General features: G+C 34.2%; 1 protein-coding gene across 2 annotated transcripts in view; it reads left to right on the forward strand.

The window, feature by feature from the left end:
* Positions 1 to 912: 912 nt before the first annotated feature.
* LOC137638592 (melanopsin-A-like) overlaps positions 913 to 26,180 on the forward strand; it is a 96,411-nt gene continuing 71,143 nt past the window's right edge. Inside the window, exons 1-2 of one of the 2 annotated variants that reach the window (XM_068370796.1) lie at positions 913 to 1,050; positions 21,432 to 21,509. In XM_068370796.1, coding sequence (XP_068226897.1) covers positions 976 to 1,050; positions 21,432 to 21,509 — 153 coding nt within the window. In that variant the 5' untranslated portion in view covers positions 913 to 975. The remainder of the gene's footprint in view (positions 1,051 to 21,431; positions 21,510 to 26,180) is intronic. The other variant, XM_068370797.1, reaches the window with a different exon arrangement.

Consider the following 26,180-nt stretch of genomic DNA (forward strand, 5'->3'; position numbering starts at 1 on the left):
AGCATAGAAACTGCGTTTCCATAAATTGTGTTTACCAATATACAAGACATTCTTCGTAATACAGTAAGTTATCTTTCAAAATAAGTGTGATTTACTGCAGCAGTGAGTTATTATTATTATTATTATTATTATTATTATTATTATTATTATTATTAATATTATTATTATTATTATTATTATCATTATTACTACTTGCTAAGCTACAACCCTAGTTGGAAAAGCAGGGTGCTATAAGCCCGAGGGCTCCAACAAGGAAAAAATCCCGGCGAGGAAAGGAAATAAGGAAACTACGTGAGAAGTAATTAATAATTAAAATAAAATATTTTAAAGTATATGAGAACTGAACGACTCAGATAGCATGGCTTAACATAGCGCGCATTATTCCAGACTAATTTGATTTACTTAGAATTATTTTCCTATTCTGTGCGTATTTGCAAAATTTTTCTCTATATCTATTTACACTATCAGTACGTTGATTTGTCTGTTTGCTTTCACATACACACACACACACACATACACACACACACACAATTACAACTTGCCTTTCACTAGAAAGTAGGTTCTTGTTAGGAAAATTCTTATTCTTTGCATGCATTCGTTTAAAAAATACTTCTCTTTAAGTATTTTCCTAATCCATTTATGATTATGCTTGAAGAAATATTTCTTCATTGCCATTTATCTATTCAATATGGTAATGATTTTTATGTTTGCTTTAGCATACACACACACACACACAGCTAAAACCTGCCTGCTACAAGAGGGTAAATTCTCGTTCAAACATTTCCTTGCCTAAACATAGACATTAACTTCGCATACTTTGCAAGCATTCTTTTTTTTTCCCTAAATACTCATTCTTTTGCTTTCCTGCTTTATTTAGTTTGCCTATTAAATGCCAGTATCTCTCCCCCTTAGGGTGTGTTGTTCGGTTGCACCTGCGACTACCTCTCCTCCAACTGGCACGACCGCTCCTTCGTCATGATGCTGCTCTGCGTCGCCTGGGCTTTCCCAATGAGCTCCATTCTCTACGCTTACTCTTACATTGCTCTCAAGGTAGGGCCTGAACTAACTGCTTTAGGGCAATATTCTTGCTGCATGGTGTATCGATGCATGTTTAGAATCTACGGGTTTGTTTTGGGTACTTGGAATTACACATGTAACTTCTTTTTTTCAAGTTAGATTTTCTTCTTCAGTGTAATTTGTTACCCAAGATAACTGTGGGTTTGGGGGTTCTGACCAGGGTTTAAACTTGAGCATGTGGCCATTACTTTAGATGCTGCTGCTTTTTAACTTAGATCACCTTAAAAGTTTTCATATTTCCTTAAATTTGAAGCTAGTAAAACCAAAATTACCTTAAAAATGTCCTTAGCTTTAAGAAATTGCTTTGAAAATATGCAAATTTGCTCAAACTAAGGTAATTACCTTAAAAGTTTAAACCCTGTTTATGACTGATAGTATAAGAGCCCCCGTCTGGAAATAATGTCCGGGAAATCTGGGTGTGTGTGAGTGATCAGTTTACCATCACCTTTTTCTTTCTCTGGGCGAAATATTTTGTGTAAGTAACTTTCAAAAAGTGCAATGGTCGGTAGGAAGGGTTGTCCATTGCCCTTTTATATCGCGAGCCAGATGAAAAAATATGTAAAGTGGCAGTTGGAGAAAGTTGACATTGGTACGTGGTTTGATATATTCTTGTTCTTCAGTTTGCTGAAATCCATTCCTGAGTGTTATTCCAACTGTCTGACTAGTTAGCTCTTTCTGATAAATGCCTATTTTTTTGGTTTAATCAGTTTAGACTCGTTTACTTACTCGATATCGTCTAATGTTCAATTATTATTATTATTATTATTATTATTATTATTATTATTATTATCATCTAAGTTACAGCTCTAGTTTGAGAAGCAGGATGCTACAAGTACAGGGGCTTCAACAGGAAAAATAGCCCGGTGAGGAAAGGAAATAAGGAATCAAATAGAATAGTGGGACTTGTTGCATCCTCAACCAAGAGAACTCTTATCCAAGACAGTGGAAGAGAGAGAGAGAGAGAGAGAGAGAGAGAGAGAGAGAGAGAGAGAGAGAGAGAGAGAGAGAGAGAGAGAGAGAGAGAGAGAGAGAGATGAGTCACTTTTGAAGTCACTTCTTTTGTATGTCATAATTTTGTAATGGTTGAAAAGTCACACAATAACGTTGTGTGATATTCTAACTACCTAAGAATGTATACGACAAACAGACCTTGTAGGTTTATGTCTTTAATTGCACGATTATGATCTAGGAATCTGTGAGGATCTAAAACTTTTATTCACCAAGTTTACTTTATTCAAGAGAATACGGGTTATGATATAGAATTTGCAAGGATCCACATGAAGACCACTGTAGAATACTAGATTTTCTTAATCAGGGTCAACATCTATTTGGACGGTTAATTTACCAATAAGCCATCCAACATCATTCCCGGTTTATTCAAACTGTTAGGCTTTTGTTTAAGAGTAGGAAAGCGTGTTTACAATCTCTGTTTGTAAGGACCCGAACTGCTCTTTTTATTTCAGATTGTCAAGATAGGCGTTCCCTAAATAGATGTGTATATTCATGTAAGTTAGTGGATATGCATCCAATTCTTTGGATTGACAGGTCTTTTCAGAGTGTTCACTCAGGTAAAACAGATTTCCTGTATGAATGCTTTTCAGATGAAAACGGAATAAAATACCTCTCGTTGGAAATATTTGTTAGCCTGAGATCTACCGTCAAATTCAGTCAGTGGTTTGGAAATCGCCGAGACTCGACAGAAGTTGAGTCCTTTACTGCATCCACAAGATAGTTTTTGCTTTTAGTACTTTTATTAAATACTCGTCCAAAAAGTAATCCAATAAAAAGTTCCACTGCTGACTTCTTAACAAACACCGCTCGTAAATCATAGTTGCTTTCTGTTCTTACGAAATGCCTATTTTAATCCTTAACACTTTTACTGTTCCCCTCAAAAAATGGACAAACTGCTGTATCGATATTTTGATCCCTGGAGTATTAAGAATTTACAAAAACTTTTACCTGATTAGAGAAACTTTTTGTACTTTGTACTTCCATGTCTATATTAAATCCCTGAAGTAATATAGATTTGGAATTTTAAATTTTGTCTGAAATTGAGAATTCACCGAAGTTTAGCGGCTCACAAAGAAGCACGTTAAATGTACTGACATGAGCAGCTCCTGTAATATTCATTAAACTTTCAATTATTCAAATATTTGATGATAAATTCACGGTACGTCCATACAGACCCTTGTCTGATTATAGTTTTTAATATTTGATGAGGCCATAAGTAGGCCATGTTAACATTTGAGTCATACAGCGATATAAAGTCTCTCTCTCTCTCTCTCTCTCTCTCTCTCTCTCTCTCTCTCTCTCTCTCTCTCTCTCTCTCCTTAATAGTATTCTAACAATTTCAGTGTGATGGTTTTCCATTTTATTTCTTTTTGAGTATTCTCTCGGCAATTTCATATGTAATTATTTTCTCGATTGATTTTGTTCACCTGGTTTGTTTCAGTGCTCTCTCTCTCTCTCTCTCTCTCTCTCTCTCTCTCTCTCTCTCTCTCTCTCTCTCTCTCTCTCTCTCTCTTCTTCTTCTTCTTCTCCTTCTTCTTACACAACATATGTACAAATATATGATTTTTTTATTCACACCTGGCCTCTGCTAAATGAAGGCATTATTTTGCTTGTCCAGAGAGAGAGAGAGAGAGAGAGAGAGAGAGAGAGAGAGAGAGAGAGAGAGAGAGAGAGAGAGAGAGAGTCAATTCCAATAGACAAGGGCTGATTAGTATTAAAGTGAATATGACAGAAAAAATATCCGGCTAATGCTGTGTATTCACCTTTTTACCACGGTTTTCAATTACTTTCGCATGGAACATTTTTGACATATTTCACGGGTAGTATGTTGGCCAGGCCACCAGCAACCCGTTGAGATACTACAGCTAGAGAGGTATTGAGTCCTTTGACTGACCAGGCAGTACTGCATTGGATCCTTCTCTAGTTACGGTTCATTTTCCCTTTTCCTGCCTATACACCGAATAGACTGACCTATTCTTTACATATTCTCAACTGTCTTCATACATCTGACAACACTGAGATTACCAAACAATTCTTCTTCACCCAAGGCGTTAACTACTGCAATGTAATTGTTCAGTGGCTACTTTCCTCTTGGTAAGGGTAGAAGAGACTCTTTAGCCTTGGTAAGCAGCTCTTCTAGGAGAAGGACACTCCAAAATCAAACCATTGTTCTCTAGTCTTGGGTAGTGCCATAGCCTCTGTACCAAGACCTTCCAATGACTTGGGGTAGAATTCTCTTGCTTGAGGGTACACTCGAGCACATTATTCTATCTTATTTCTTTTCCTCTTGTCTTTACGGTTTTTAAAAGTAAACATGAGATTTATTTCATTGTTACTGTTTTGTTTAATTGTTAATTACTTCTCTTGCAGTTTATTTCTTTATTTCATTTCCTCACTGGGCTATTTTCCCTGTTAGAGCACTTGGGCTTGTAGCATCCTGCTTTTCCAACTATGTTGTAGCTTAGCAAATAATAATAATAATAATAATAATAATAATAATAATTCCCTGCAATATATCATGTGGATTACCTTAAGAGTTGATTTTATCATAGTAGTACAGTTGCATAAACTAGGGACAACATTTTTTTCTGTGAGACTTGAATAATTTCATCACCAGTCTAAAATGCTCTTGGTTTTCCTATTGTGTGTGGAGGAAATTTAATCTGCATTCCCTTGCGATTCACGCGCAACACGTCTTGTTAATAGGGGTGGTTTTGTATTGGAGACCTAATAAATAATATATGTGAACAATGAATGTCAGTTGGGCCACATTTAAGAAGCATTAAATGAAGGTAACTAAGAAGCTATGGTGAATTATGTTTCTGTAGGAAAATTAGATTTTAAATATTAATCTCGGAGGTATACTTAGGAAGGCCCCACATTACATCTAACTTAAAAACTAGTGATTAAAAATCTAATTAAAATTTACAACGACAAAGAGTAGTAGGTTGACCAGGGCACTAGCCACCCATTGACTAGAGAGTTACTGTGTCTTTATACTGGCCAGACAGAGCTACATTGGATCTCACTCTCTGTCTACGGCGCATTCTTCCTCTGCCTACACATCCACCGAATAGTCTGGCCCAACCATTCCACATTTTCATCTGTCCTCATATACCTGACAACACTGAGATTACCGAACAATTCTTCTTCTCTCAGGAAGTTAACTACTGTACTGTATTTGTTCAGTGACTTCTTACCTTTTGGTAAGGGTACAAGAGACTCTTTAGGGTAAGCAACTCTTCTAGGAGAGGGACACTCCAAAATCAAACCATTGTTCTTTAGTCTTGGATAGTGCCATAGCCTCTGTACCTTGGCCATCCACTCTCTTGGAGTAGAGTTTTCTTGCTTGAGGGTACACTCGCGCACACTATTCTATTTTATTTCTCTTCCTCTTGTTGTTTTTGGAGTTTTTATAGTTTATATATGAAAGATGTATTTTAATGTTGTTACTGTTCTTAGAATATTTTATTTTAATAGGGTTGTAGCTCAGCAGGTGATGATAATAATAATAATAATAATAATAATGATAATAATAATATCAACAACTAGATAAATATATAGGGACCAAAACAAGGATTTCGACATTGTGTTAGCTGCAAAAGGGATTCCATAATGGAGAGCTAAAAATAGAATATAAATGGAAGCTTTATTATTATTATTATTATTATTATTATTATTATTATTATTATTATTATTATTATTATTATTATTATTATTATTTAGGGCACATTAAAAATTCAGAAATAAGTTATAAGACCATATGTACACCATCCTAAAAGTAAATTTCCAGTTTGTTAAAAGACAAAAAGAAATATTTTAAAAAGAAGAAATTAAAACTGAATCCACTTCACAGTAAAGACTTAATATGATAAGAAAGGTGCAGCCACTTAAGGAGATAAGACACACTAAGATATAATTTCCCTTTTTCTACGCTATTTAGAATCCAAATTGTTCTCTTGCTAATCTATTTTCGAGAAACGTTGGCACAATTCATCATGGCTGTCGTTACAAATTCATCATCTCCTACGCCTATTGATGCAAAGGGCCTCGGTTAGATTTCGCCAGTCGTCTCTATCTTGAGCTTTTAAATCAATACTTCTCCATTCGTCATCTCCCACTTCCCTTTTGATAGTCCTCAGCCATGTAGGCCTGGATCTTCACACTCTGCTAGTGCCTTGTGGAGCCCAGTTGAAAGTTTGGTGAACTAATCTCTCTTGGAGTGCGAAGAGCATGCCCAAATCATCTCCATCTACCCCTCACCATCATCCACATATGGCACTCGAGTAGTCTCTCTTACAGTTTCATTTCTTAGAAATTAGAACAAGATTATTTGAAGACTGATATACAGCATGTTTCTGAATCATAGTTATAGTCGAGAACACTTGGAACGAAAAACAAAAGATTTGGAAGCCAAAATTGAAAATTTCAGTGAGTAATGGTGTCTTGGGTTCACAAGAATGGCGCCGTATAGGATCGAATCCCTGCTTGGGCAGATGAACTTACTGTATTAGATACTCATATATATATATATATATATATATATATATATATATATATATATATATATATATAATGTGTGTATACTGTATATGAGTATCTAACAACTGCATATATATATATATATATATATATATATATATATATACACACATACATATATATATATGTATATATATGTGTATATATATATATATATATATATATATATATATATATATATATATATATATATATATATATATATATATATATATATACACATACACTTACATGCGTGTATACTGTATATGAGTGTCTAACAACTGTATATATATATATATATATATATATATATATATATATATATATATATATATGTATATATATATATATATATATACACTCACATACTTTACTTGCGTGTATACTGTATATGAGTATCTAACAACTTCATCTGTTCCAGTTGGGATTGAAATCTGTATTACGACACTCCTGTTACTTCAAGACTAAATTAATCACTAAACTTATCAGTTTTGGCTTCCAGAATATACCTATCATATCTACCTTTTTGTTTTCCTTTCCAAGTGTTCTTGACAATGGTAATAATGATTCAGAAATTAATCCTCATTGTTATTATTATTATTATTATTATTATTATTATTATTATTATTATTATTATTATTATTATTATTTGCTGAGCTACAACCCTAGTTGGGAAAGCAAGATGCTATAAGCCCAGGGGCTCCGACAAGGAAAAAAGCCCTGTGAGGAAAGGGAACAAGGAAAAATAAAATATTTTAAGAAGAGTAACAACATTAAAATAAGTATTTTCGATATAAACGATAAAAACTTTACCAAAACAAGAGGAAGAGAAATAAGATAAGATAGTGTGCCCGAGTGTACCCTGAACCTAGAGAACTCTAACCCATGACAGTGGAAGACCATGGTACAGAGGTTTTGGCACTACCCAAGACTAGAGAACAATGGTTTGATATCGGAGTGAATTATTTAAATTTCATTGAATATTACAGGAGCTCTCCTTGTCGTATGTGCTCTTGAGCTTCAAGGATTTTTCAATTTTAATAAAAACTTAACAATTGTAAAACTAAATAATTCAGGAAGTACAGATGTATAATGAATAATAAGTAACAGATTATACCTATTATTATTATTGTTATTATTATTATTATTATTATTATTTCTAGCTAAACTACAGCCCTAGTTAGAAAAGCAATATGTTATAAGCCCAAGAGCTCTAACAGGGTAAACAGCCCACTGAAGAAAGGAAATATATATATCACAAGACATGTAAAGAACAATTAGAATGAAATATGTTAAGACCAGTAACAACAATAAAATAGATCTTTCAAAGATAACTTTAAAAGGCTACCAAAAGGCAAATAATCCATCTGAAGTATCATGAAGAAAAAAAAATCCTTAGCGAGGTGAAATCTGAGATGTTGACATGATAATTAAATCTAGCGAGAGGGAAAGAAGCCCGAAAGAGATTCTCTTATTAACTGCTATAACTTTTTTTTTTCGATGTTTTTAGGAAATTGGAAGTAATTTTGTTAAAACTTTTCTGTTTCATCTAGTGATGATCATCTTAAATTTGTAAAGTGCTTCGCCTACTCCTTTTTAGAATACCACATATAGAAGTTTTATTCCAGCTGTTACCAAGTTATGGAATGATCTTCCTAATCGGGTAGTTGAATCAGTAGAACTTTAAAAGTTCAAATTTGGAGCAAATGTTTTTATGTTGACCAGGATGACATGAGTCTTTTTATAGATTATTTATGACATATCTGTTTTGGACGTTGTTAATAGTTTATAGAGGACATATCTGTTTTGACGTTGTTACTGTTTTGTTTAGAATGATATATTGTTAATCAATTCTCATCATTTATTTATTTCCTTATTTCCTTTCCTCACTGGGCGATTTTTCCCTGTTGGAGCCCTTGGGCTTATAGCATCTTGCTTTTCCAACTAGGGTTGTAGCTTGGCTAGTAATGATAATAATAATAATAATATACCAAATAGAAGAATATAGAATAAATCAAAGCGAGAATGAAAAATTAGGAGTAATATTTTCAAATAAAAATACTATGAATGATATGCAATTGATAACAGCAGGACAGATAGGAAAAAAATAAATTTAATAAGAGATAAAATGATTACATATAAAAAATGAGGTCTTACATAATCATTATCCACATATCTCCAATGTGCCAGCCACCTGGTGAGATACTACCGTTAGAGAGTAATTGGGTCATTTGACTGGCTAGACAGTGCTACATTGAATCCCTATCTCTGGTCACGGCTCGTTTTACTTTCTCTACATATACACCGAATAGTCTGGCCTATTCTTTCCACATTCTCCTCTGCCCTCATACTCCCTACAACACAGATTACCAAACAATTCTTCTTCGCTCAAGGTGTTAACTACTGCACTGTAATTGTTCAGTGGCTACTTTCCTCTTGGCAAGGGTAGAAGGGAGACTAACTATTTTGAAAAGCTCTTCTAGGAGAAGGACACTCCAAAATTCAACCATTGTTCTCTAATCCCTGGTAGTACCATAGCCTCTGTACCACGGTCTTCCACTGTCTTGGATTAGAGTTTTCTTGCTTGAGGGTACAATCGAGCACGCTGTTCTTCTATCTTATTTCTTTTGATGCTTTTGTTTTTTATTTTTTTTAGTATATATATGAAAGATCTTTTCTAATGTAGTTACTACACTTGAAATATTTTATTTTAATTGTTCATTGCTTCTCTTATAGTTTGTTTATTTCCTTATTTCCTTTCCTCATTGGGCTATTTTCCGTGTTGGAGCCCTTGGGCTTGTAGGGTTGTAGCTTGCTAAGCTACTGATAATGATAATGATAATAATGATTTTTATTATTGTTGTTATAATAATAATAATAATAATAATAATAATAATAATAATAATAATAATAATAATATCATCTCCAGCCTATTTAGCGTTTTGACATCTCGATGGTCATATGAGCGGCGAAATTCCAAGACCCCAAATGAAAATTGTTATTATTATTATTATTATTATTATTATTATTATTATTATTATTATTATTATTATTATTATTATTGGTGGGAGAGTGGAGTGTAGCCTACTAGGCATTAACTCAAGGGGGTTTATTTCGTCCACACACTTGATTCTTCTTTTTTACCTATATTCCCACTTGCTATCTTCCATCTTAGTCTCCAACCTATTAAATTTTGCTTCATATTGCATCTTCTATGATTTTCTTCAGTTGCACATTGAAGCTGAGTTGCCTCCCCGGACCCAGGTCTGGCCACATTCCCCTAATTGTATAAAGCAAATAAAAGATATTAAGGCTTTTTTTCGAAGTGCTTTCGATTATGTGGAGTTGATCTTTAACGCGGAATATGCTGTGTGATACTCCAAATATCTAAGAATGTATACGACATTATTATTATTATTTCTAGTCAAGCTACAACCTTAGTTGGAAAAGCAAGATCCTATAAGCCCAAGAGCTTCAATGGGGAAAAATAGCCCCGTGAGGAAAGGAAACAAAGAAATAAACGATATAAAAAGTGATGAAAAATTAAAATAGAATATTTTGAAAAACATTAACAACATTAGAACATAATTCATGTACTGTATAGACTAAAAAGAAAAGAATTGTGTTAGATGTAGGTTTTCTAGTGCAGAGGGTTTCCTTGTGTGACAGGACCAGGAATACAGCCCTTAAAGTAGTAGTAGTAGTAGTAGTAGTAGCAGCCTGTGCCGACTTAATCAGTGTACAGCATAATAGCTAACCGGTCATTAAGATTTATAATAACACAATTTCCTTCCCTTGTTATGGATCTCTCATGTATCACAAACTCAGTGCATATTTTCTTGCGCTAATGATTTCATAAAAATGTTTTCAAGAGATCTACAAGATTCGATTACTTTTTGTTACCCCATACCACTAAACTTTGGAATTAATTCAATACGTCTGTTTATCCTGACAACTTTAGTTTACTACTCGAGACCTGGGCTAGAAAACCGAGCTGGGTTACCCGTCTCATTTAGCCATTGCTCGTATAAAAAAAAAAAAAAAAAAAAAAAAAAAAAAAAAAAAAAAAAAAAAAAAAATCCATCATGAGGTATTTCCCCCTAAAATGGTGGCTCCAGGTAATGTCAAAACAATAGTCGCAGATACACTCAACCTATTTTAACTGCCGAGCCATGGTCCAGAATAAAGTCTACCTGTCTCAAATATCACTCACATACAGTCCCTTATAATACGTAACCCAAAAGATCTTCAAAATTACGTTCTCCGATAAGCGGTAATTCAGGATCTTTGCAGTACTCCCCAAGCAGAACCTAAAATATGTCCGTCTACTATTCTTTCCATATTCTCCTCTGTCCTCATACACCTGACAACACTGAAATTACCAAACAATTATTCCTCGTTCAAGGGGTTAATTACTACAATGTAATTGTTCAATGGCTACTTTCCTCTTGGCAAGGGTGGGAGAGACTCTTTAGCTATATGGTAAGCAGCTCTTCTAGGAGAAAGACGCTGCAAAATCGTACCATTGTTCGCTCGTCTTGGGTAGTGCCATAGCCTCTGTACCTGTACCATGGTCGTCCACTGTCTTGTGGTAGAGTTCTCTTGTTTGAGGTTACATTCAGGCTCACTGTTTTACCTTATATCTCTTCCTCGTGTTTTTTAAGTTTTTTATAGTTTTTATATGAAAGACCTAATCTAATGTTGTTACTGTTCTTAAAATATTTTATTATATTTGTTCATTACTTTTCTTATAGTTTATTCCCTTATTTCTTTTCCTCACTGGGCTATTTTTCCTGTTAGGGCCATTGGGCTAATAGCATCCTGCCTTTCCAACTAGGGTTGTAGCTTAGCAAGTAATAATAATAATAATATCATCTGCATCATCTCCTCTTACGCTTATTGACGCAAAGGGCCTCGGTTGGATTTTGCCAGTCGTCTCTATCTTGAGCTTTTAAAGACGCTAAATGGAATTACACCTGAATGCTGAATTAAATTGCACTTGAACGCTTAATGGAATTACACTTGAACGCTAAATTGAATTGCACTTGAATGCTGAATTAAATTGCACTTGAACGCTAAATGGAATTGCACTTGAAGGTCGAATGGAATTGCACTTGAACGCTTAATGGAACTGCACTTGAAAGCTGAATTGAATAGCACTTAAACACTGAATTGAACTGCACTTGAATGGTAAATTGAATTGCACTTGAAAGCCAAATTGAATTGCACTTGAATGCTTAATTGAATTATGCTTGAATACTTAATGGAACTGTACCTGAAAGCCGAATTGAATTGCACTTGAACGCATAATGGAATTGCACTTGAAAGCTGTATTGAATTGCTCTTGAACGCTAAATTGAATTGCACTTGAAAGCTAAATTGAATTGCACTTGAATGCTGAATAGAATTGCACTTGAACGCTTAATGGAACTGCACCTGAAAGCCAAATTGAATTGCACTGGAACGCTTAATGGAATTGCATTTAAAAGCTAAATGGAATTGCACTTGAAAGCTGAATTGAATTGCACTTGAATGCTGAATTGAATTGAACTTGAACGCTTAATGGAATTGCACTTAAATGCCGAATTGAATTGCACTTGAACGCTTAATGGAACTCCACTTGAAAGCCGAATAGAATTGTATGTGAGCGCTTAATGGAATTGCACTTGAAAGCTGAATTGAATTACACTTGAACGTTGAATTGAATTGCACTTGAAAGCTGAATTGAATTGCACTTGAACGCTTAATGGAATTGCACTTGAAAGCTGAATTGAAATGCACTTGAACGCTGAGTTGAATTGCACTTGAACGCTGAATTTAATTGCACTCGAAGGCTGAATTGAATTGCATTTGAACGCTTAATGGAATTGCATTTGAACGCTGAATTGCCTAACAGGTCCTAGCGACTGGGAATATAGCTCAAATTCCATAAACTTAATTGAGCATCATGTTAAATATTCTAGAACATATTGCACCCTGCGCGTCTCCAGTGTATCCGCAGTTTTGATCAACACAAGACTTTATTTGGTTAGTCATGGACATTTAAAGACTCCCTTCGCCCCTCTTCTCCAAAAATGTTCAAAGTAAACACCCAATTCGTCAGCTTTTCTTGCATTTTCAGTGGCCATATGATACCATCGCACCTGGTGCAACTTTTTCTTCTTCTTCTTCTTCTTCTTCTTCTTCTTCTTCTTCTTTCTTCTTCTTAGTATTATTATTATTATTATTATTATTATTATTATTATTATTATTATTATTATTATTATTATCATTATTATTATTATTATCTAGGCTACAAACCTTAGGTGGAAAAACAAGATGCTATAAACCCAGGGGCTTCAACAGGGAAAAATATACACTAATACTAATACATTGAATATATCATTAGACTCAGGCGCAGTAATAGATTAAATTCGTAATTTTAAGCTGGAGAATGCAGCGAACATAATTTGAGGGCATGAGCCTTTTCTGAATTCGTACTTGAAACTGATAAACCTGTTATTTATTTTTCCAAATATTTGCTGAAAGAATATACTGTTTATCTGATTCATTCATCACTCTTTTGGTTTGCTTCACGGCCGACAGAAGTTAGGGTAAATATATCGGAAGTTTGAAGGTCATATAAACAAGACACGTTCTCTGCTCTCTCTCTCTCTCTCTCTCTCTCTCTCTCTCTCTCTCTCTCTCTCTCTCTCTCTGTAAAGAATTAAACCTGATTAGTGATTTGATAAAGGTGTAATTCGAAATTGGTATATTATATTTATATATAATTTAGTAAATTCTCTCGTATGTATATAGGTAGCATGTTAGTCAGGGCACCAGCCACCTGTTGAGACACTACCGCTAGAGATATGGGGTCGTTTGACTGGCCAGACAGTACTACATTGGATCCTTCTCTTTGGGTACGGTACATTTTCCCTTTGCCTACACATATACCGAATAGTCTGGTCTATTTTTTTCATACTTCCCTCGTCTTCATACACCTGACAGCACTGAGATTACCAAGCAATTCTTCTTCACCCAAGGGGTTAACTACTGCACTGTGGCTTCTTTCCTCTTAGTAAGGGTAGAAGAGACTCTTTAGCTATGGTAGGCGGCTCTTCTAAGAGAAGGACACTCCAAAATCAAACCATTGTTATCTATTCATGGGTAGTGCCATAGCCTCTGTACTATGGTCTTCCACTGTCGTGAGGTAGAGTTCTCTTGCTTGAGGGTACATTTGGGCACGTTATTTTATCTTATTTCCCTTCCTCTTGTTTTGTTAAATTTTATATAGTTTTTTTTTTGGAAATATTTATTCTAATGTTGTTACTGTTCTTAGAATATTTTATTTTTCCTTGTTTCCTTTCCTCACTGGGCTATTTTCCGTATTGGAGCCCCTGGGCTTATAGCATGCTGCTTTTCCAGCTGGGGCTGTAGCTCAGCAAATAATAATAATAATAATAATAATAATAATAATATCATCTTCATCATCTCCTCTTACGTCTATTGACGCAAAGAGCCTCGGTTAGTACTTGCCAGTCGTCTCTATCTTGAGCTTTTAATTCTACTCTTCTACGTTCATCATCTCCTACTTCGCGCTTCATAGTCCTCAGCCATGTAGGCCTGGGTCTTCCAACTCTTTTAGTGCCTTGTGAAGTCCAGCTGAACGTTTGGTGAACTGATCTCTCTTGGGGAGTGCGAAGAGCATGCCCAAACCATCTCCATCTACCCCTTATCATGATCTCATCCGCATATGGCACTCGAGTAATCTCTCTTAGAGTTTCATTTCTAATCATGTCCTGCCATTTAGCTCCTATCCTTCTGAGGGCTGTGATCTCAAATCTACTAAATCTATTGGAGATTGTTTCATTGCCATACCAGGACTCATGTCCATAGACTCTACCGATCTCACTAAACTGCTATATATAGTCTGATTTTTATATGTAATTTCAGGTGATATATATATATATATATATATATATATATATATATATATATATATATATATATATATATATAGATTGATAGATATATGAATCTATATATATCTACCTATATTTATATATGTGTATATATATATGTATACTGTATATTTATTTATTTATTTATTTATCAATAAATCTATATATATATATATATATATATATATATATATATATATATATAATATTCATCTATATATGTATATATGTATATATATATACATATATATATACATATATACATATAGATGCATATATATGTATATGTATATCTATATACCTATATTTATATCTGTGTTTATCTATCCATCTATCTATCTATCTGTATAACTATATAAAATTATATCGATATACAGTATATATGTATATACATATATATATATATATATATATATATATATATATATATATATATATATATATATATATATATGTATATATATGTATATATATACTGTATATATCTATGCATATGTATATATATAAATGTATATTTTTATATATATGTATGTATATATCTATCTATCTATCTATCTATATATATATATATATGTATATATATATATATATATATATTGTGTGTGTATATATACAGTATATAGCCTATGGGTATTGCGCTATATATTATATATATATATATATATATATATATATATATATATATATATATATATATATATATATATATAAATTTGACACTCACACCTGTGTATATACATATAATATATAAATATATGTATATATATATATTTATATATATATATATATATATATATATATATATATATCGATCACGCCCAGCTCACTGGGATTAGGGGGAGAGGAAGTAGTCATACACTATTGAAAGGGTGTGTGTGTGCATATTTGAATATTTAGCTTCCTTTTTGATGGGTTGCGTACACTAGCATATATATCTATATATATCTATCTATTTATATATATATATATATATATATATATATATATATATATTGTTACGCTACTGGTAACAATGCTGAATCTGTCTAAAGGAACTCTGTCCGTTAATAAAATTTAATATATAATAAAGGTGATAAAAACTATAGGAAAACCCACTTATTTTAACGAAATATATATAAATAAATTTACCTTGTAAATACATATACATAAAACGAACACTAAAAACGAAACAAAACATAACTCAACTAATAGAACTAAAATGAAGACATATAATAAATAATTCTTGCTGGGACAACTTACGAAATACTGGAGATACTTAAAGAGTAATTATTTACAGTTACACAGAGACAGTGAATGTAATCTTAAAACAAATTCTAGCTTTCAAAGAAGACTAAACTTCACTCCAACAAAGATAATTAAATACAAACAAAATAACAGTTCAAACAACGATTACATAGCAAATGATGCGAAAGTATATAAGGGGGAACTATAAAAAATGACAAAATAAATATTGCGTGACATTATTAAACTTTCCTAAATCTATATATATATATATATATATATATATATATATATATATATATATATGTGTGTGTGTATACAGTATATATATATATATATATATATATATATATATATATATATATATATATTTATACAGTATATATATATATATAATGTATATATATACATACATATATATATATATATATATATATATATATATATATATATATATATATATATATATATATATATATATTTCTGGCCAATGTGAGCGGCATTGCCAGGTGTATAACTACTCTGTCTATCCGTGTCCTATGGATAAGTGGGGAGAGGAAGTAGTCGTACCCTATTGAGAGAGGCTATTCCGAGTGATACAGTTGAAAACCACAACTGCTGTGTTGTAGTTAGGAGGGAGTTGGGGTGGGAAGGGTTGAATCTGTGTGCGAGTGTGCATATCTATCTAAATGTTTAACTGTCATTCTTGATGGGTCGTGTACACTATACTCATTTTTTTTAATGAGGCGCATTTGCACTGACTCGCAGCGGTGCCCTTTTAGCTCGGAAAAGTTTCCTGCTTTCTTATTGGTTAGAATTAGCTTGTCCAACCACTCAGCGATCAGGAAACTTTTCTGAGCTAAAAGGGCACTCCAGCGAGTCGGTGTAAATCTGCCTCACTAATAAGAATTGACTATAGTTGTTCATAACGGTTCCGCAAGGATGTAGTGCCGCTTTTGCACATAGTGAGGTGCACTGTAGGCATTGCTGAGTCTTTGCAGCGTCTTTTCTGTTCTTAGCTGCACCTACTTACCAACTCTCTACCCATCTGTGGTATTCAATTTAATTTCCATTCTTCCGTTTTTTTTCCCCAACCTCGTTTAACTAAACTTTTATGTAATAGTGTAACAGCAAGTCAGCGCTTGATAACCTCCCTGCCCAAGTGCCAGGCTGTATGACCTTGATATATAAATATGAACAAAAATGTAACAAGTGAATCTGTCTGTTCCATGATTCGAACCTGTTCCATAAGTGACATTGTCATCATCCTTGGATTACGGCATTTAATGAGAATGGCTCTAGTCAGTGGTGCATATTCCTAGGGAGTTGAGGTTTCCTACTGATATTGAATGCAGCTTATGTCTTCTTTGATAACTAATAGTATATTTTGTACTCACAACAAAAAAATCAGTTATATGAACCGGTATCAATGGCTTATCCGTACCTTAGTTTAAATTTAAATGTAAGACTGCCGCTGAAAATGAGGGGGACTAACAGAGAAGGGTTGTAGAGTGGCAAGAGACTTTGGAGAGGGGTGGATTAAATGTGGATAAGACGGAAGTTATGGTGAGTGGTAAAGAAGGTAGGGATATCCTCATTATTATTATTATTATTATTATTATTATTAGCTAAGTTACAACCCTAGTTGGAAAATCAAGATGCTATAAGCCCAAGGGCTCCAACAAGGAAAAAAATGCCCAGTGAGGCAAGGAAATAAGGAAATAAATTAACGGTATAAGAAGTGAAGAACAATTAAAATAAAATATTTTAAACAATAATAACAACATTAAAACATATATTTCATATGTAAACTATAAAAAGAGTTATGTCAGCCTGTTCTACATAAAAATATTTGTCGCAAGTTTGAACTTTTGAAGTTCTACTGATTCAACTACCCGATTAGGAAAATCATTCCACAACTTGGTCACAGCTGGAATAAAACAGCCATACATAAAGTAGAGCCTCAGATGTAAAACCGGTAAAACAAATTTAGATACTCGGGATCTACTCTAAGGCAGGTGGGAGAATGTGAGCCTGAAATTGAGTACAGTATAAAATCACCATGGGGAAGTGGAAGGAGGTAGCTAGAGTAGTATGTTATAAGAAAATGCCAATCAAGCTAAAAGTCGATCTATATCCTGGCTAGTACAGTGGTAACGTGTTTGCCTAGCATTTCGCATGGCAAGAGATCGATCCCTGCCCAGGACCGTGAGTTTAAGCTGTTTACTGGGGAGGCTACTGCTGTGGTAGGGCACCACAGTGGGGGGTTGGGCTTGCCCGGCTGACGTTCTGGTGATCATATCTTCTGATGGAACCGGAACTGAAACCAGTCACCTTTAACCTTTAATAAGACCAGCGTTAATGTGTAGATCGGAAACGTGGGTTCTAAGATGAAAAGAGGAAGCAAAGGTTGAGAGAACAGAGATGAGAATGCTGAGGTGGAGTATGGGAATATCACTGTTTGAAAGATTGGAAAATGATGAAATAAGAAGAATGGCAGGTGAAGTAAAGATTGCAGAGGTGATAAGAGCATCACGACTGAGATGATGTGGGCCCGTTGAGGATGGAAGGCTTAGGGGGAACCTTTTAGGTGTGACGGGCCGAGAGAGGGTCGTGAACTCAAAGGCAGGATGCAATCAACTGAGTTATATTGTTATAGAACACTCTCCTTTATATACAAAACCTCAAGGCAACAGGACATAACAAGTTAACAAGACAGACAATGTTACAGAGGAAACAGCAGACATGAATTTTCATGTTCGTTTAGTGCGAGGGAAGAGCGAAGATACAAGCATAATATATGCAAAAGGAATTATGTACAATTGTGTGACACACGGTTGGTACATAGGGTATAAGATCAAGAGGATGATATGGAGAGAAGAGGTTTGGTGGAAGAGGATGCCTTTGATAGAAGGGATTTGAGATGGTACATCAGGCAACCGACCCCTTAATGTAGGGATATCGGTGGGAAAGAAGATTTAGAAATGAAATAAACAAATAGTGATCTATCCTCTTAACGACATTAGCTTCTTTATTTTCTTCGGTTCAGTGAGGTTCCTGATCGTTTTATTTTTTTTTGAAAGGATATAAAACATAGTGTATCTAGGAAAGTTTTTACATTGCTGCTGGCAAAGCTGAAATCGTTTCAGAAAAAAACTATTAGAAGGCTCCTAGCTCTCTCTCTCTCTCTCTCTCTCTCTCTCTCTCTCTCTCTCTCTCTCTCTCTCTCTCTCTCTCTCTCTCTCTCTCTCTCTAATTGCGTATTTTTTGTTAAATAACTCCATTAGTAGGTTGACTAGGGCACCAGCCACCCGTTGAGATACTATCGCTAGAGAGTTATGGGGTCCTTTGTCTGGCCAGACAGTACTACATTGGATCCTTCTCTCTGGTTACGGTTCATTTTCCCTTTGCCCATACACACCGAATAGTCTGGCCTGTTCTTTACAGATTCTCTTCTGTCCTCTCACACCTGACAACACTCAGATTACCAAAAACTTCTTCTTCACCCAATGGGTTAACTACTGCAATGTAATTGTTCAGTGGCCACTTTCCTCATGGTAAGGGTAGAAGAGACTCTTTAGCTATGGTAAGCAGATCTTCTAGGGGAAGGACACTCCAAAATCAAACCATTGTTCTCTAGTCTTGGGTAGTGCCATAGCCTCTGTACCATGGTCTTCCACTCTCTTGGGTTAGAGTTCTCTTGCTTGAGAGTACACTCGGGCACACTATTATATCTAATTTCTCTTCCTCTTGTTTTGTTAAAGTTTTTATAGTTTATATATGAAATATTTATTTCAATGTTGTTGCTGTTCTTAAAATTTATTTTTCCTTTTCTCACCGGGCTATTTTCCCTGATGGAGCCCCTGAGCTTATAGCATTCTGCTTTTCCAACTAGGGTTATAACTTAGCAAGTAATAATAATAATAATAATAATAATAATAATAATTATTATTATTATTATTATTATTATTAAAAGAAATTATAAACAAATTCAATAAAATCAATCGAAAACCGGTTGCCTCAATCACTCGGAAAAAAAATCGTGAACAAACCCAAAACTTCTTCTGAAAGATGTTCTTGACATAAGCATTCTTTCTCAGAATCAATAGGAGCATCATAACAACAGTCAAAGTTTCAACCTTAGTTGGAGAAGAATAATACAAGCTATATGGTCGCAATGAAGACAGCACCTTCAGCACGGAAGAAGAGACTGAGAAATTAAGACTAAACGCACAAGTATTAGTGTACTGCTTTAGAAGAGCTTTTTACCATCTCTCAGCATCTCAGAGACGTGATCATTAAACAAGAATTCGCAAAATAAAATGAACACAGAAGACTTATGGTTTTACAGGTGGATGTTAGAAGACAGTAACAAATGATGAGATATTGAGGAGAGTGAATCAAGAGAGATCACTTCTAAAAGTGATATGGAGGAGCCAGGTGGAATTTCTGTGACATTTAATAAAAAAAAAAAAATATTTAACTTTTGCGCCTTATGGGAAAAATAGAGGGGAGGGGAGAAGAGCTCGAGGCCGGCAAAGGAAAAAGTTTCTGAACAGCTTACTGGAGGATGTAAAGAAGAATGTAACGGTTTGACAGTTTATACAAAGAGCTAGAGACAGTACCAGGCGGAGGCAATTGACAGCTCACGTCGAAGACATGGCACCTGGATAGATAGATAGCCTCTCTTCTATAGTTACCATGTGAGATGGTACCCACTGGAGAGATGGAATAGCTCCCCACTTAAATAAGAATACAGGATGAGGTATGTTGGCATTGTTAGATGGAGAAAATGAGAGAATTCTTGTGGAATATGCCTCACTGATTGGTCTATGTGTAGGCAAAAGAAGAAAGCTTTATCTTGAGAAAATTTCAAGTTCTAACTACAACCCTTACTTATTTTACTTATTGAGAGCTGTTTTCCTGGTCCTTTAACACAGAGGAACCCTGACCCCTACCGGACCTAAAATATCTTTGTTGTATATATTTTTGGGTATTTAAAGTATCACACAGCGCATTCCATGTTAATTGCCAAAACCACATTATCAAACCACTTAGAAAATAAGAAAGTCTTCAGTTTCTTCTTGAAAGCATTAAAATCTTTAGTCTTTCAGATGTCTAGTAGGAACTTTTTGCATAGTGTTGGGGACGCATATTTGAAAGCCCTAGAACTTACAGTAGACATACATCTTGGCTCCAATAATTTTAAAATATCTGTAACTATTCTCGTGTCAATAGGATTTGTTGGCTGCACGATAGGTAGCAATTAGATATTTTGGACTTCCGGTTCTGATAACTTGACTGGATATATTTTTTATCTTAATTCTTGCTTTTATGGGCAGCCAGTGTAATTAACTTATTATAGGCGTAATCCTTTATCGGGATGAGACACCTTTTATCAGTCGTGTTCCTCTGTTTGGCTGCAATAATTTGAAAACATCTGTAACTATTTTCGTTTGGTAGTATCTCGTCGGTTCCTAACTGGAACTAGGAACCAGTAATAATTGTAGTAGTAGTAGTAGTAGTAGTAGCAGCAGCAGCAGTAGTAGTAGTAGTAGTAGTAGTAGTAGTAGTATCAAGATTTTTAATCTTTATAATGCAATAAAGACACTATTTAATTAAACTGTTTTTAATTTACTTTCTTTCTTATTTCAGGTAAAGGCAAGTTGCAACGAGATACGCCGAATGAACAGCGCCTCCATATCTTCTTCTACCTCACGAACTCAGGTAAAGGTAAAGTCACTAACTATGTGTCATCTTTAAATCCATTCTTGCAACAGAAGTAATATGCAATACATTTTAGGTACTATTATTATTAGAAAACAAAACCCTCAGAAGAATATTGGGAATTAAAAGACAGGACAGGATTAGAAATGAAACTAAGAGAGATTATCCGAGTGCCATATGTGGATGAGATCTTGGTGAGGGGTAGATGGAGATGGTTTGGGCATGCTCTTCGCACTCCCCACGAGAGATTAGTTGAACAAACTTTCAACTAGACTCCACAAGGCACTATGAGAGTTGGAGGTCACAAGCCTACATGGCTGAGGACTATGACCCGTGAAGTAGGAGATGGTGAATGGAGAAGTATTGATGTAAAAGCTCAAGACAGAGCTGAATGGCGAAATCTAATCGAGTCCCCTGGCATTAATAAGCGTAGGAGGAGAGGGCTATGATTATTAATTGTTATTCGCTTCTTTTAATTTAATACTACGTCTTCAGAGAAAGTTGCTTATTCATCCGTGTGTTGAGTCAGAATATTTTGAGATGTAAATAAGCGTATTTTGATCAACTTAGTAGATGATTATCTTTCCGTGATTATGGAAAAAGATTAATTAGTTTTCACCAAGTCATCCAAATTATTTTTGTTAGTTCCAAATTTCACAAAATCTTAATTTTAAATTTGATTCGCCCACATTTTAGATCCACCTCCGACAAATAACAATGGAAGTTTTACCATCCCTCAGGTAAAAGTGGGCGCATAGTATCCGTAGAGTTTTATCAATTTTATTATACATAAGCCCTGAAAATCTCATATAAAATAGCTTCTGAGAGTATTACTAAGCAATTCAGATTTACTGACACCCAGCCAACTTCTCTATCGAAGCCCAATCGATGAAATATAACACAATTTTATGGCCCTTGTTAACAAAGACAAATCCTATCTTCCCTGGAAATGCGTTTATGAAACATGAATGAACTAGACGGCCGCTAGTTTTAATTGGAAGGTCATGATCAAAGTCACAAAATCAATAGGATTGAATGTCAAAATATTGTAAGTTTGAAGCACGAAGCCATATAAACGTCACTGTTCCTTCAGTTCAAATACCAAGGCTAAGGTTTGAAAATGTACAGAAACAGGGAGACAGACAAAGGGCAGCCCTCCTTCACGCTCTTATAACATGATGATCTTCCTTTGTACCAGCATTGATTGAAGTTAGATAGAATGAACGGAAGGGGCTTTGGAGTAAATTGTATATATACATACACACACACACATATATATATGTATATACATATATATGTATATATATATATATATATATATATATATATATATATATATATATATATATATATATATATATATGCATACATATATATATATGTATATATATATATATATATATATATATATATATATATATGTACGTATATATATATATATATATATGTACGTATATATATATATATATATATATATATATATATATATATATATATATACATATATATATTTATATATATAGATATATATATATATATATATATATATATATATATATATATATATATATATATGTGTGTGTGTGTGTGTGTGTGTGTGTGTGTGTGGAATTTACTCCATAGGAGTTTAGTTCAGTTAGAGCACCTCAGTCCGTGCGTTGTCATCACTTAAGGATCTGCAACGTCCTTTCGGACACAAGCTGCACCCACTTTTTATTCTTCTGCTATACCACCAATCACCTATTGACGCAAAGGAATTATATAAATATATATATAAATATATATATATATATATATACATATATATATACATATATATATATATACATATATATATATATATATATATATATATATATTTATATATATATATATATATATATATATATATATATATATATATATATATATATATATATATCCTTTGCATCTACATCTACGGAAACTTGTTCCAGAAATACAAACACAGTTTCCCGTATTCCATAAAATAAGATATACTCGCTATACCTCAGAAAAAGTGCGGCATTTGAAATCCCACAGGATTTTGGTATTTAGAAAGTTATATCAAATGGCGCTATAAAAGATTTTTATCAAGAGTCTTTTATATTTTTGGAATTAAATGCAACGGTTTGTTTTACAACAAACACATTTTTATAGCAAAAACAATTGTTTGATTTTATAGCAAAAACAAATTTTTGTGTTACAGCAAAAAAATATGGTAAAATCTATTTCCCTTATCTCTTAATCCGTCAGTATCTGCGTTCCCATTCCATAAGTCTCTCTCTCTCTCTCTCTCTCTCTCTCTCTCTCTCCTCTCTCTCTCTCTCTCTCTCTCTCTCTCTCAGGATGCTAGAAAACTCTCTCTCTCTCTCTCTCTCTCTCTCTCTCTCTCTCTCTCTCTCTCTCTCTCTCTCTCTCTCTCTCTCTCTCTCTCTCAAACTATCGTAGCATTGACGGGGTTTTCACACCAATCGAAAATCCACACCATTATTTCTGTTTTTTTTTTTTTTTTTTTACCTTTTATTTATTTTCAAGAATTCTCTGCACAATACAAAAAAAAATCATTCATAAGTTTTAAGACAATAGATGTCTTTGTAAATACGTTTTTTATAACTACATGTAGCCAACGATAACGTTCTTCATAGGTATCTCTTTTTCTATGGCCATCCATTGCAGTATAACTTTGAACCTTAAAAAATTGCCAAGTGGAAGTTATCATGAAAAGCTTGTGGAGGCCGATGTGGTAACGTCCCTGACTGGTGAACGCCAGACTGGGGTCCTAGTCCCGCTCAAACTCGTTACTTGCTTCTGTCGCTGCAACCTTACCATCCTTGTGAGCCAAGGATGGTGGTTTTTGGGGACCCTATAGGTCAATCTGCTGAGTCATCCGCAGCCATTTCCCGGCCCTCCTTGGTCTTAGCTTGGGTGGAGAGGGGGCTTGGGCGCTGATCATATGTATATATGGTCAGTCTCTAGGGCATTGTCCTGATCGATAGGGCAATGTCACATTCCCTTTCCCCTTGCCATTCATGAGCGGCCTCTAAACCTTTAGACGTTCTGTGAAAATGCTTAGTCATAGATATCCCCTGATCCTATGTGTGCACGTTCTGCTATAAATGTATTTTCTTGATGCCTTATCTTCTTCTTTTTTGTCTGCATCTTTTCCCACTTTTATGTGGGGTCGATGTTTCTGTCCAGCGTTCTCCATCTACCTCTGTCCCACACTTCACCACCGGTTAATCCCTTAGATCGAAGGTCATCCTTGATACAGTCCACCCACCTTTGCTTTGGTCTCCCTCTCCTTCTCGCTCCCTGTACCTCCATTTCCATCACTCTCCTCCCAATATACTGTTCATCTCTGCTCATGTCATGACCATACCACCTCAGTCTACTTTCTTGGATCTTATCTGATAGTTTTTTAACGCCTGTGGTACCCCTAATTACCTCATTCCGTATCTTATCTCTTCTTGTCACCCCACACATCCATCTCAACATTCTCATCTCTGCCACATCCATCTTCTCTTCTGTCTTCTTTATTGCCCACGTGTTTTCTTGCTTCCATTGTTCCAATACGTATTATTCTTCGTCTGTTCCGCAAAATTACGTCACGTGAAGCATTAGAAGATTTGCTTATTTTAAATGTGGTCTATAAAAAGTAATAAATTGTGAGATTGCATAGGGATTTTGATCATTTTTTCCAAGTTTTTATAGTTTATATATGAAAGATTTATATTAATGTTAATGTTCTTAAAATATTTCATTTTAATTGCACGTTACTTCCCCTTTAGTTTATTCATTCACTTATTTCCTTTCCTCACTTGGCTATTTTTTCCCGCTGGAGCCCAGCTTTTCCAACTAGGGTTATTGCGTAGCTAATAATAATAATAATAATAATAATAGTCATCATCATCATCAACATCATCATACTACAACATATGGAACTGTGCTGACTTCACACTTTAAAGCCATAATACACTCTGTTGAAAGTGTGTTGTACAGAACGTTTTCCAAATTAACTGAATGTTTTCGAAAACAGAATATTAATGAAGCGAGTGCATCATTAAAGCACTTTATTAACATATGAAATAAGTTATAAATTCTGAAAACGTACATAGATTCTGCCCTTTGAAAAGTGTTGTGTACGATGCATCCATCCCGTTTGTTGACATCCCCACTTCAATCTAATTATGCCTCGAATGGCATGATTTGAATTAATTCCACCAATGACCTGGAATTTAATTTGATTGGGCTTTTATAACATTGAAGTATCTAATCGCTGAGAAGTTAGTTTATAGAACCGACATCAAATTTTGCTGAATGATTTTATATTTTACTTTGAATAAGCGAATTTAGACTTCCTGAGACAGGCTTTCATTAACTTATTTAAGGCTGAAAGAAGATTTTTATTTTAGTACTCATGAGACGATAAATATGAATGAATAATGTGTAGTTTTCTAAGTATTGTACTGATAATTCAGTTTTTTAACTGCACCTTGATCTGTTTTTATAGGTGTGGTCGTAATATATATATATATATATATATATATATATATATATATATATATATATATATATATATATATATATATATATATATATATATATATATATATATATAACACTGAAGTATCTAATCGCTGAGAAGTTAGTTTATAGAACCGACGTAAAGTTTTGCTG

The sequence above is a fragment of the Palaemon carinicauda genome, chromosome 3 (assembly GCF_036898095.1).
Source record: "Palaemon carinicauda isolate YSFRI2023 chromosome 3, ASM3689809v2, whole genome shotgun sequence".
Classification (NCBI taxonomy): Eukaryota; Metazoa; Arthropoda; class Malacostraca; order Decapoda; family Palaemonidae; genus Palaemon; species Palaemon carinicauda.